The 14,124-nt window shown below is 39.5% G+C and overlaps 1 protein-coding gene across 2 annotated transcripts in view; it reads right to left on the minus strand.

Moving 5' to 3' along the window:
* The window catches only part of ANKFN1 (ankyrin repeat and fibronectin type III domain containing 1), a 359,764-nt gene that overhangs the window by 127,741 nt on the left and 217,899 nt on the right, over positions 1 to 14,124 (minus strand). For both annotated transcript variants that reach the window (XM_057501323.1, XM_036879836.2), the window contains exons 4-5: positions 4,441 to 4,642; positions 1,420 to 1,630 (exon numbers count right to left, since the gene is read on the minus strand). In XM_057501323.1, coding sequence (XP_057357306.1) covers positions 1,420 to 1,630; positions 4,441 to 4,626 — 397 coding nt within the window. In that variant the 5' untranslated portion in view covers positions 4,627 to 4,642. The remainder of the gene's footprint in view (positions 1 to 1,419; positions 1,631 to 4,440; positions 4,643 to 14,124) is intronic.

A 14,124-nucleotide genomic window follows, 5' to 3' on the forward strand; every position in this document is an offset into this window, starting at 1 on the left:
AATATCCAGAGTAGGCAAATCACTAGAAACAGAAGGTAGATTAGTGGCTGTGTAGGGCTGGGAGGAGTGGGAAGGTTGGGAATGATAGCTAAAGGGCATGGATTTCTTTTGGGGTTGTGAAAATGGTCTAAAATTGATGGTGGTGATGGTTGTACAACCCTGTGCATATACTAAAAAACACTGAATTATACACATTAAGTGGGTGAATTATATGGCATGTGAATTATATGTCAATGAAACTGACATATATTAAATTAGTTATGTTCAGTTACCATGAAATGTGACATATATTAAAAGATATATTCAGAATTCACCTCTGCTCACCATCAATGTCACCACTATGCTGGTCTAAGCAACCTGCATGTATGTGACTCCTGGACCACTACACTAGCCTCCTAACTGGTCTTCTCACCTTTACAGTTGCCCTGCCATTGTCTTTTCTCTACAGAGCTCTGTAGTGGTCTTTAAAAATATAAAGCAGAACATGTCATTCATCTGCTTAAACTGCTCCGCTGTCTCCCCATCACAATTACAATCAAAGTGAAACATCTTTTCATGGCCTCCAAGATCCTGGATGATCTGGTCCCAGAGAGTTCTTCCTCAGAGCTCACTCTCCCCTTTGTTGATTTTGCTTTAGCCATGCTGGCCTTCTTGTTCAGATATGGCAGCCTCATTCCTGCCTGCCTCAGCAGCCTTCTATTTGCCATTCACTCTGCCCAGAATTTGGCATCTTCCCATGGCTTATTCCTAGGACGAAACTCAAATGTTACCGCATCAGAGAGGCCTTTTCTGCGCAACCCAATTTAGAAGAGATCCCTCTCCATCAGTCTCTAGCCATTCATTCACTCTATTTTCTTCATAGGGTTTATCACAACTTGAGTTTATATTTTAATTTGTCTGTTTACTTGCTCACTGGAAGTCTCTTCTACTAGCGTGTAAGTTCTATGAGAATGGGGATTCTGTCTTGCTCATCACCGCATTCCTAGTACCTAGAATGATGCCCTGTCCTCAGTGTTTGTTGCATGAGTGAATGAATGAATGAATGAGTGAACCCACCATATTGACTATGGACACAAAGATATTAACACACACATACTCATTGTTTTTCTATGTATACTTCCTATTCTACAGCCTCATTTGGAGTCTTTCATGTATTTTAAAAGTTGGGTTAAATTCTTAGGAAGAAGTTCCTTCAAGGTTCCTTTTGAATACTTTCAATATTATATTTAAAATGTAAGTTTATGTGTAGGCTGATAAACACTATCACTATTTGCACAAAAGTCCATGAAAACACATGAAGGATTTCAGAGTCTATGCTTAGTCAACTATTTGTGCTCGGATGGTCAGCACTGACTATTTCATTGGCCTAAAGCTGGAGTCTAGCCTCAATAGCACGTTTTTACTCTCAGGTTTACTTACAGTGTGGACTTTCTCGGGCCCCTGTCCTCAGAAGAATCCTAGCAATGGGCACATTGTTGGTCATGATGGCAATATCCAGAGGCGTCAACCCTTCACTATTAGGCGTGTTGAGATCTAGTTCTTCTAGAGTGTACTGATACAGAAGGACCTGCACAGCATCCATGTCCTGCTGTTCAACTGCTTCAAACATGGCTTCATTGCCCTGGAAGTTCTGGGGTGGGAGAAGGACAAAAACAGGTTAGCACAGTGTCACAGACCAGTGTGTCTTTGTGGCTTAGCTGTATTGCATTGCAGAGACTGCTTCAGTGCCTGCATTCCCACTTGTATGTGGAATAACTGCACTTTATCCCAACATCTCCAAAGCGAACGCTCTTGGACCCTCTCTCCATCTTTCCTTCGTAATGGGCACTGAGTAGACCTATAGATTTAGATGCCTTGAGACAATACACTATGCCATGGCTAGTCTGTAGATAAGAGCAAGCGTTAGCCCTTCTCAAACCAGGATTCTGTTTGGAATACGGTTTAATAGGTTGTTAAAACGTACACTATGAAGAAAGTGGCATATGGTCAAATAAAGTTGTTGAACACTGGGTTACATAAACCAAGTTTCCACATTATTTTATTGCAAGACCTTCTAGAGTTCTTATTAATTTTGACATGCAATTATGACTCTCCCATAGATTAGAAATATAATTTGTTTCAAATATGTGTTTACAGAGCATATTTTTCATTGCATTTGTTTTAACTGTGCCTGGAAATGTTCTATAGAACATAGTTTGAGAAATGCTGGCAGAGATAACAGCACAGATAGCTTAATGATGACTAGCTTGGAATTGAGAGTACACCTTCTCTCTGACTAATCCCCTCCCTCTCTTTCTCTGTGTCTCTACTGTTGCTCAGACCATTATTATCCCGTCTGGATGATGGCCATGACTTGCCTGTTGTTAGTCTTAGCCTCCTCCATATTGATATAAGAGTAATCTTTCTAAAATTTACAATGTTCCATGTCCTTTCCCTATTTTCAGATCTCTAATACTGCTTGCAGGCCGACTCCCCAACTTGTAGACTCCTTCTACTAATCTCTATACTTTCTCAACCCAGAACCCCAACCATTGAACACCTGGCAATTCTGAGCTCTCAGGTAAGGAGCTCAAGAGGTGGTGTCTGGGGATGATGTCGGTGGCTGGGTGGCAAATTGTTCTGGGGCTTGAGAGGGCCAATAGTTGGATATTCATAGGATACAAATCACCTATAGAAAAAATAGCTAAAGAAACATGGTTCCTTTGACAAGTTCTTTCAGAGGATTAATAGTAAACAAAGGAGAAAAGCTCTGGAATTCTATCAGATTTTTTTCTGTAGCTCACAGAAGAATAACACACATGCTGTTTACACATCTGTCTGGTATCTTTTCCAAGCATTGTTGATCTTTAAAATGTTGAAAGACCATTGGTTTTGACCTAGCATAGGGGTCACCTGATTAAAATGTGGAAGGTCTTCAGTGACCAAATATTTAGGTTGGCAGATTTTATTTTTAATCTCATCAAAAATCAATTCTCTCTATCAAAGGCTTCAGGTCGACCTAGCTGAGTACATAACACATGATTGAAATTTGAGGAAAATACAAAGCTATTATGCAAAAGCTTGTTTTGACAGTGGGGACCCAGGGGATAGAGCTATTTTTATGCAGCTCTCTTTGCTGCAGGACAATCTGCTGAATGGAAAAGTGTTCTGTCGACAGTCTGCCAAAGTAAAGAGCCTCTGATGCCTAGGCCGTTACTCAGCCATAAACAGGCCCTTCCAGAAGATGAGTTTGAAATGAGAAAACAAATTAGAAAACAAATGGGTGCAAAGTTCAAATGCTGCCCTGTCCACAGTTGTGTATTTGTTTGTGATTCTCACTCTGTCTAATTTTTCATCTGCCCAATTTTCTCTCACTCTTAAATCATTTCCTTCTCCATGATTTTGTTGGCAAACTCTAGTATGCTTCTATCTGGAAAGGCTCATTTGTGTTTTAAGCTCACACAAATGGTGCTATTACTCCCCAAAGAAGTACCATTGCTGAGCATTTTAATAGTATGATCTCAGCTTTTACCGAGGACCAGTGTCAGAAGCTAACGTAAGAGAATGTCTGTAACATCAGCAGTACTGCTCTTTATCCCCCGTTACACGATATCCTGTGGAGGCCAGAGGACTTGGCAACAAGAGAACGTTAATTTCTTCTGATAGGCTGGTACACTTTCACTTACTGTCAAGTGGGATGCTATAACAAATTGTGATTCCTTTTCTGTTTTGACTGACTAGGAACTTGGAGATAAATGATGAATTTTAGGTACAGTATTTGCCTAGGTTTTGGGTACATCTGTTTCTTTTCCATCCCCGTTATTTTCTGTTTTTTTCTTTTTCACTCTTCCCTCTCTCCCTCCTTACCTTCTCTTCCCTCCCTTCTTCCCTCTCTCCTTCCCCCCCTCCCTCCCTCCCTTCCTTCCTTCCTTCCTTCTCTTTCTTTCTTTCTTCTTTTTTCATTCTCTTATTTTCTCCCTCTATTTCTATCTCCACCTCTCTCTATATATATTTGTTTCCCATTATTTAATACATATGCATTTTTGGCCTGGATTCTGTCTTAAATGCCTTTAGAGAGCATATGGGGTGTACACTATAAATCAGTAAATAAAAATTGTTTTTTGTTCATTCAATGCTTGAATGAACACTGGAGCTCTCAGCCTTTTAATCTCATATTCCGTATTTGTTGAACTGCTATTTTCTAGTTTCTTTGTATATTAGAGAAAGAAAAACTAAGGGAAAAGTGAAAGAAATTAAGGAAAAGAAAGGGAAAATCTCACAGTCATTGAAACTCTGGCTAACAACAGAGATATGTGCACTTCCTGCCTTACCTGTCTCTTAGCATTTATAAGATTGCAAACATCAGGTTCTGAAGTAAACGTGGATCATTTTAGAATCCCTTAATTCCAAAGAAACCCTGCACATATCAAACTGAGATAAGAATAAAAAGAGTTTTATTACCACTGAGGTCTTCCTGAGACTCAGCCGGTCAGTCCTTGTTCTAAAATAGGCCTCATCAAATGAAGAGTGGCTCCCCTTCAGTTTTTCAGAGAGGTTCCTGTACAGGCGTTTGGCAGCATTGGGAGACGACGGGGCACTATGTTTTTTTGATTGAGAAAGATGCAAATTCTGCATTTGTTGGGTCATTTTCACGCAGCAGTTCCTAAGAGGAGGAAAAGCTGATGTTTCATTTACACAATGTAATTATAAGTTGACAAAGAATTTTATCATCTCCAGTAACCATCTGGAATCCTAATAACATATAGCTAAAAGGGACCTTGGAGATCTTTAGATGCAACTTTTTCATGGTAGCAAGAATGAAATGACATCCTCCATCTACTATATAATGTATAAATTTACATATGGACACGTATATGACATGGGTCTCTACTCAAAGTCTTTTTGGTCTCTACCCCACTGGGAGGAAGGATCTCAGTTCTATAACCCTAGATGTCTGTTCAGTTCCTTTTGAATATATGTAATTGGGATCTTTCTACTTATCTCCTTCTAGATACTGCCCTGTAAGAGTGTGGTTGTTTCCTGCAGATCCCCCTTCTGTCAATGTGTTAAATTGTGCTGTTGTTGGAGATTTAGTGAACTACCCCGGTGTCCAGGGGTTTGGGGGATTTGTATTCTCTAGGCCCATCCCTGCTTACCCCAGATACTCCAGAAAGTATCCTTCAGGGCACTCAGCACTGGCATTCTCCAATTAGTACTTGACTACTGTTCCACACATCTCTAAAGAGTTCCTCAACAGTGCATACCTGAAGTCAGTTTCCAGGAGATCAGCCATGCCATATCAAAAGTCATTCACCATTATGTTGGGTATTGCTATTGAAATATTGATGCTATCAAGGCTATGGCTGCCTGATAGGTATATGGGTATTGGAAGAACACATGCATGAACGAGATAACTGACCAAAGCAGTTATGTGCAAAGTATCTCCACTGCTGGGCCAGACTCTGGAGCACTAGATCCCAATGTCTGGAGCATGCTACTACCTTCCCATCACCTCCTCTCAAATCCCCAATGGAAACTTCCATTTGGAATGCTGCCATTGCTAGTTAGCTGTGACACTTAGGTCATTTCTCATTACTGAATTTTTATAGTCCTATGGATCCCATGATGTAGTATCACAGAGAACCTCTTTTATTGACCACAATCTTCACAGGGCTGAGTTTAATGATCCCCAAATTCCTACAGGATAAAATCTAATTTTTTTAGCCTCACATGTGAGGTACTTACCTCTCCGGCCTCATCACCTACTATACCTCTATTTTTATGTTTCAATCTTCTGACCTCCTTAGACTTTCCTAAATAGCTCAAACTTTTTCATACCTCTGAGTCTTTGTGTGCACTGCTTTGCATATATTGGAATTCCATCTGTGTCTTCATCACCTAGGAAACAATTGCTGATCCTTAAAGTCTGTGCTCAAGTGCTCTCTGACACCTCCAGGAAAATCTGTGTATTTCTTTACTCATTCACTTAGTATATGTCTATTATAGAGAGTATTTTATTGTATTAGAACTGTTTGGTCAGATGTATTCAGTATTAGTCATGTCCATCAGGCCCCACCCAGTCATAGCTAAATGGTCATATTTACATTTGGGTGACTGATGTAAAAATTGTCTGTAGTGTATATATACATGTGGGTGTGTTTTTATAAACCTTTAGTAATATCTTAATTTACACAAAAGCATAAATGGAAAGAGTAGGTGATTTGGCATCTTTCTCCTGCATCTACAAATCCTTTACCTTTTATTCAGCAGCAAATCCAGCTTTTCCTCTATGTCTTTCCATTCCCACAAAAATTCCAGATTGATATGCAAGCTGGCTCACATGGAGATTGCCTTAACCTCTTTCTTTCTACATTCTGTCTCTAGCCATTTCCTTCAGTATTAATGGCCCAGTTCAAGCCATCTGTCTTGTCTACATCATTATCGTTCCCAAAATAACTCTGCATTCTTTTCTATCCCCCACAGTGCCCAGGAGTCCAGTAAATAAATTCTTGTCAATTGATCAAATTCCAGTTACTTGCCCTCTAACTGATGATACCTATCCACATGGCTCCCTTTGTCTTTGCTCATCTCCCATCTGTTCCCTTCAGTCAAAATAGGTTGACTTTGTCTCTTTTGACTTCCTTCTCATACTGCTACAGCTGTCCCTTCTTTCCAGGCCATCCTTTAGCATGTTTCTATTCTTTCAGATTTCATCTATTACTGTATTTTCTTTCCCTCCTTTATATTTAAAATTTGAGTCTGATGAGACGTACTGAGAAAGACAACTTTATATTATCTGTTCTCATAAACATGCATGTGCCCCTCCCAACTAACTGTGCTTTTAAATTTGTACCCTTACTGAAAGAGACAGCATTTGAGAGGCAGTGTAGCTTTGGCTCTGGAATTTGGCAGACTCAGGCTTGAATAATGACATTGTTATCCATAATTAATGTGACTTGGGGTACTTTACTTAAATTCTCTTGAGTTTGTGTAGTCATATATAGAAAGAGTTCTTAAATAGCTGAGACAATTAAGTAAATTAGCAAATGAAAGGTGTATGACCTGTTCGGTACATAGTAGCCACTCAATAAATAGCAGCAATTATGAAGGTTCCTTCAAGTCTTCTTCCAAAACCAGAAACACCAAAGTACACTGTAATAATTGAAACTGTTTTCTTGTTTATTTTAAACATTGTTTTAAAATCTGATTTTGTGTATTTAATTTAGTTTTTATTTTGATAGAAAAATATAAGTTTAAATATTTTAATAACATATTACAGTAACATAGTAAAACAGAAATATAGCAAGTGGAACCTCATGCTATTAGATGGAAGAGAGGAATAAAGATAAGTCTAAAAAACAATTGAAAAATTAAAAAGGAGCAAAGTAAAAAAAACATAGAAATATAAAATGTAGTAGTAGGACTAAGATTGATAAACCTGTGAGTGAACATAATACATTTAAATGGTTTACTTTTCTTAATAAACTCTCTAATTGAGATTTTTAAAAAGCCAGTTACAAGTGGTACATCGAAATAACATTTCACAGAAAAATTAAAAATAAAATAATAATATGATAGTGGGGATGGTAAAGTAAGGACCTCCGAAAATCCTCTCCTCCATGAAAGCAATGAGAATGCTAGCAATAATGTTCAGAATTAACTTTCTCAGAAACTTGGAAATTAACCAAATGTCTGCAGCATTAGAGAAGTACTTATTCAAGAAAAGTGGATGAATTTGGTGGGAAGAATGGCATTTTTAACTTGTTCAAACATTTCCATCTTCCCCAGCTCTGTGGTAGTCTTGAAGACAGTCTACATTCTTGTTAAAAAACAATGGCCTGGCAGCCACCAGATGGCGCAAAATGGTGATGGAGCCCCTTCAAAACCCTATTCTGAGAGAATTGTCATTATCTGACCCATGTGGTGGTCCCCAGGAAGACCCCACTCACAAGGCTTTTCTTTATTTCACCTGACTCAGAGCTCACCAAGTACAAATAACTTTTTCTTCTGGGGGGCATCTATAAAAAACAAACATTAGCAATGGTTTAACATCATAGCTGCCTGAAGTGGAGGATAAGAGTGGAGACAAACAGATTAACCGAAAATCTTAAAAGGAAAAGCTGGGAAATAAGATGTCCATGGAGTACTTTGAAAAGCTCTGTCACATTGCTGGGGATCTAGAAGAGCACATTCATGCACAGGGCTTGGATCATTCTCATAAAAAACTAGTAAAGACCCTACGCTCTCATCTCTTTCTGACATTGAGGCTCTGTGTGAGCAGGAGGAAGTGAAGGCTAAGGCAGAGCTGTCAACTGTTTGGTGAATATGAAAGTCATGCCTCAACATGCACACGGTGCCACTCTGCCAAAACTGGGAAACTTATTGGTTCGAGGAATTCAAAGAAATTTTTATTCAATGATTAGCTGACTACTAAGCTAACCAAGCAGAGACTTCTGTGGCCACCTATGACAAAAAATACAGATTTTACAGATTTAGTTACGAAAAATTCACTAAAAATTGAACCTTGAGGCAGGGATAATCTGATTTCTAGAGTTGCCATATTAAATTATTTAAGATGATAAGTTTTCATAAAAATATGAGACATGTAAAAGAAACAAAAATATATGCCACACTCATAGGAAATAAAGCAGTCAATAAAATTGCCCCTGAAAAAGTCCAAATATTTGATTAGACAAAGACTTTAAATTTGATATTCTAAATACATTCAATGAACTAAAGGAAACCATGTCTAAAGAAATAAAGGAAGAAAGGCTTAAAGATGGTGGCATGAGAGGTGAGACAGAAACCTCTTCCCCAAACCACATATAATATGAAAATATAGCAAATACATCTAATCCTGAAAGAGCAACAGTAAAGAAGGCTGTGGCAGACTGCCTACACCTGGGGAAAATAGCAGACCTCAAGGAAAGGGTAAAGTGCCAAAGCTATGATCTGGAGGGATCCAAGCCCTTCCCATACCCCAGCTTACCAGAGGGAGGAAGAAAAAGGGAGCACAAACCTACATTACATGGTGCTCTAGAGATTAGAGGGGTTGGAAAGCTAAGACAGGTGGACTACTTGGAGAGACTGAGATTCCAGCCACTTGTGGAAAACACTTATCTACAACCGGCTGCTCTGAGACCAAAGAAAGGCAGGCACTCTGAGAGACTTCCTAACAGCAAGAGGGCTGCTAAAGGGGCAGTGATTGCACAGAGCTTGCTGCTTAGGAGAAAGGAGAGGTGGACAAAATTGTCTGCATGCACTCTGCCCAGCAGGTTGGGAACTTTCAGGAACTTTCCATCTGGCTCATAACGCAGCTATGAGGCCCTCCACCATGCAACCTGCTGCCCCTTCTCCCAGACAACACCAGCTTGCAAACTGGATGCCTCCACCATTGTGCCAGGCCATCCAGAGGGCAGCCGCACCTATAACAGCTATAAGTGCAAAGCATAGAGGCTTCTCCCTGCATGCTTAGCCCACTGGCAGTCGAGGCAGGCACTGCAGCCGGAAGCAGGAAAGACCTCTTTACTCCCAACAGACACCAGCAATGCTCGCCTGTAACCCCAGCTCCAGGGGCTGAGCAACTCTAGAGATTACAGCTTCTGGGCACTAGAGGGCGCCACCTACAGATATCAAACGTCAAAGGAACCTGGTTTAAACCCAAATCCCACAAACACCAGAAAGAGCGCCAAGTGAAACTGAATTTATCAATGTTCCTGGAAGAGATTTCAAAATAAAAATCATAATCTCATGGAGCTACAGGAAAATATTAAGAAACTCAGGGAGGAATTAAAGAATGAGATACAAATGATTAAAGAATGAGATACAAATGTTGAAGAATACAATATCTGAAATGAAACATACAATACAGGTATTTAAAAGCAGATTAGATGAAGTAGAGGAGATGGTAAATGAAACAGAAATTAGAGAACAGAAATACAAAGAAGCTGAGACAGAGAGAAAAAAGGATCTCTAGGAATTAAAGAATATTGAGAGAACTGCGTGACCAATCCAAACAGAACAATATTTGCATTATAGGGGTACCAGAATAATAAGAAGAGAGAAAAGGGGATAGGAAATGTCTTCGAGGAGGTAATTGCTCAGAACTTCCCTAATCTGGGGAAGGAGATAGTCTCTCAGGCAGTGGAGGAGCACAGATCTCCCAAAACGAGGGGCCCAAGGAAGATAACACCAAGACATATTAAAATGGCAAATATCAAGGATAAGGACAGACTATTAAAAGCAGCCAGAGAGAGAAAAAAGATCACATACAAAGGAAAACCCATTAGGCTATAATCAGACTTTTCAACATAAACCTTACAGGCCAGAAGGGCATCATGATATATTTAATGCAGTGAAGCAGAAGGACCTCAAACCAAGATTACTCTATGTGGCAAGATTATCATTTAAATTTTAAGAAGGGATTAAACAATTTCCAGATAAGCAAAAGCTGAGAGAATTTACCTCCCACAAACCATCTCTACAGTGTATTTTAGAGGGAGTGCTATAGGTGGAAGTGTTCCTAAGGCTAAATAGCTGTCACCAGAGGAAATAAAACCACAGTAATGAAAGTAGAACAATTAATTACTAAGCAGATGCAAAATCAAATCAACTACCCCCAAAGTCAGTCAAGAGATATACAAAGAGTATAGAATATGACACCTAATATATAAAGTACGGAGGAGGAAGAAAAAGGAGGGAAAAAAAGAACCTTTAGATTGTGTTTGTAATAGCATACTAAGTGAGTTAAGTTAGACTGTTAGATAATAAGGGAATTTACCCTTGAACCTGGTAACCACAAATCTAAAGCTTGCAATAGCAATAAGTATATACCTATCAATAATCACCCTAACTGTAAATGGTCTGAATGCACCAATCAAAAGACATAGAGTCACTGAACAGATAAAAAACAAGACCCACTATATGCTGCCTGCAAGAGACTCACTTCAAACCCAGACATACACAGACTAAAAGTGAAGGGATGGAAAAAGATAGTTCATGCAACTAATAGGGAGAAAAAAAGCAGGCATTGTAGTACTTTTATCAGACAAAATAGACTTCAAAACAAAAAAGTCACAAGAGACAAAGAAGGACATTACATAAGGATAAAGGGGCCAGTCCAACAAGAGGATATAACCATTATAAATATCTGTGCATGCAACATAGGAGCACCTACATATGTGAAACAAATACTAACAAAATTAAAGGAGGAAATAGAATGCAATGCATTCATTTTAGAAGACTTCAACACACCACACACTCCAAAGGACAGATCAACTAGACAGAAAATAAGTAAGGAGACAGGTACTGAACAGCATATTAGAACAGATTGACCTAGCAGACATCTACAGAACATTCCACCCAAAAGCAGCAGGATACACATTCCTCTCAAATGCACATGGACATTTTCAAGAATAAATCATACACTAGGCCACAAAAAGAGCCCACGAGATTGAAATTGTACCAACCAGCTTCTCAGACCAAAAAGGTATGAAACTAGAAGTAAATTATGCAAAGAAAACAAAAAATCCCAGAAACACATGGAGGAGGCTCAACAACATGCTCCTAAATAATCAGTGGATCAATGACCAAATAAAAGCAGAGATCAAGCAATATATGGAGATAAATGACAACAATACCTCAGCACTGCCAAATCTGTGGGATGCAGTGAAGGCCGTGCTAAGAGGGAAGTATATTGCAATACAAGCCTACCTCAGGAAAGAAGAACAATCCAAAACGAACAGTATAAACTCACAATTAACGAAACTAGAAAAAGAAGAACAAATGAGGCCCAAAGTCAGTAGAATGAGGGACATAATAAAGATTAGAGCATAAATAAATAAAATTGAGAAGAATAAAACAGTAGAAAGAATGAATGAAAGCAGGAGCTGCTATGGTTTTTCAATAAACACAATAGATAAACCCCTAACCAGATTTACCAAGAAAAAAAGAGAGTCTACACACATAAACAATCAGAATGGACACCATAGAAATACAATGAATTATGAGACAATACTATGAAAAATTATATGCTAACAAACTGGATAATGTAGAAGAAATGAACAACTTTCTAGAAAAATACAACCTTGGAAGGCTGACTCAGGAAAAAACTAAATCTGAACAGACCAATTAGCAGCAATGAAATTGAATTGGTAATCAAAAAACTACCTAAGAAGAAAACACCTGTACCAGACAGCTTCACTGCTGAACTTTATCAAACATTTAGTGAGGACCTAATACCCATCCTCCTCAAAGTTTTCCAAAAAGTAGAAGAGGATGGAATACTTCCAAACTCATTCTATGAGGCCACCATCACTTTAATACCAAAACCAGACAGAGACACCACAAAAAAAGAAAATTGAGGACCAATATCCCTGATGAACATAGATACAAAAATACTCAACACAGGCCTGAAAAAAGGATTAAAAATGGCAGTGTGAGAGGAGAGACAGAGGCTTCCTCCTAAAACTGGATACAATTAGAAAATACAGTTCGCACAACTAATCCTGAGAGAGCAATAGGAAAGAGGACGCATCAGACTGCACACACCTGGGGAAAAGAGCAGACCTCACTGAACGGGGTAATGTACTGGAGCTGTGGCTCTGCGGGACCCGAGCCCCCCACCCCCAGCTCACCGGAGGGGAGGAAGACAAACGGAGCAGGGAGGGAGTGGAAGGCTTGGGACTTCTGAATACCTAGCTCCAGAGATCTGAACTGGGAGCACAAACCTACATTTCATGGTGCTTTCATCATACTCTTCTGATTACGAGGTTGGAAAGCTGGGACAGGCGGAGTTGCTGGGGAGGCTGGGATTCCAGCCACTTGTGGAAAGCAGGGATCCATATCCGGCTGCTCTGGGACAAAAGCTCATACCTGTGTGACCGGCCCACTGGCTCAGGCAGTGGAGACGGGCACAGCAGCTGGGAGGCGGGGAACAGCTCTTTCCTCCCCCCAGGCACCAGTACAGCTCCCCTGCGACCCCCGACATTGCTTCCAGGGCTGAGCAGCTCGAGAATAGAGCTTCTGGACACTAGAGGGCGCCATATACAAATATGAAATGCCAAAGAAACCTGGTCCAGAGTAAAATTATTAATACAACTCCAGAGAAAGATTTAAATGATATGGACCTCATGACTCTTCCTGAAAGGAAGTTCAAAATAAAAATCATCAACATGCTAATGGAGGTATGGAAAGACATCCAAGAACTCAGGAATGAATTCAAGTCGGAGGTACTATTGAAGAGCATGATGGAGGGTATTAAAAGCAGGTTGGATATGGTGGAGGAGACAATAAATGAAATAGAAACTAGAGAAGAGGAATACAAAGAAGCTGAGGCACCGAGAGAAAAAAGGATCTCTAAGAATGAAAGAATATTGAGAGAACTGTGTGACCAATCTGAACAGAACAGTGTTCGCATTATAGGGATACCAGAAGAAGAAGAAGAGAGAGAAATGGATAGAAAGTGTCTTTGAGGAGGTAGTTGCTGAAAACTTCCCCAGTCTGGGGAAGGAGATAGTCTCCCAGGCCATGGAGATCCACAGATCTCCCAATACAAGGGACCTAAGGAAGACAACACCAAGACACATAGTGAGTAAAATGGAAAAGATCAAGGATAAGGACAGACTTAAAAGGAGCCAGAGACAGAAATAAGATCATATACAAAGGAAAGCCCATCAGGCTAACATCAGACTTCTCAGCAGAAACTTTACAGGCCAGAAGGGAGTGGCATGATCTATTTAATGCCATGAAGCAGAAGTATCTCTTGTCACTTTCTTTCTTTTGAAGTCTATTTTGTCTGATACTAGTACTGCAACACCTGCTTTTTTCTCCCTGTTGTTTGCATGAAATATCTTTCTCCATCCCTTGACTATCTAAGAGTCTAACTTACTTTGTCCAAGATTACTTTGTCCAGCAAGATTATCATTTAAATTTGAAGGAGGGATTAAACAATTTCCAGATAAGCAAAAACTGAAAGAATTTACCACCCACAAACCATCTCTACAGTCTATTTTGGAGGGACTGCTATAGAAGGAAGTGTTCCTAAAGTTGAATAGCTGTCACCAGAGGTAATAAAACCACAGTAAAGAAAGTAGAACAGCTAATTACTAAGCAAATGCAAAATTAAATTAACTATCCCCACAGTCA

The sequence above is a fragment of the Manis pentadactyla genome, chromosome 4, assembly GCF_030020395.1.
Source record: "Manis pentadactyla isolate mManPen7 chromosome 4, mManPen7.hap1, whole genome shotgun sequence".
Taxonomy (NCBI): Eukaryota; Metazoa; Chordata; class Mammalia; order Pholidota; family Manidae; genus Manis; species Manis pentadactyla.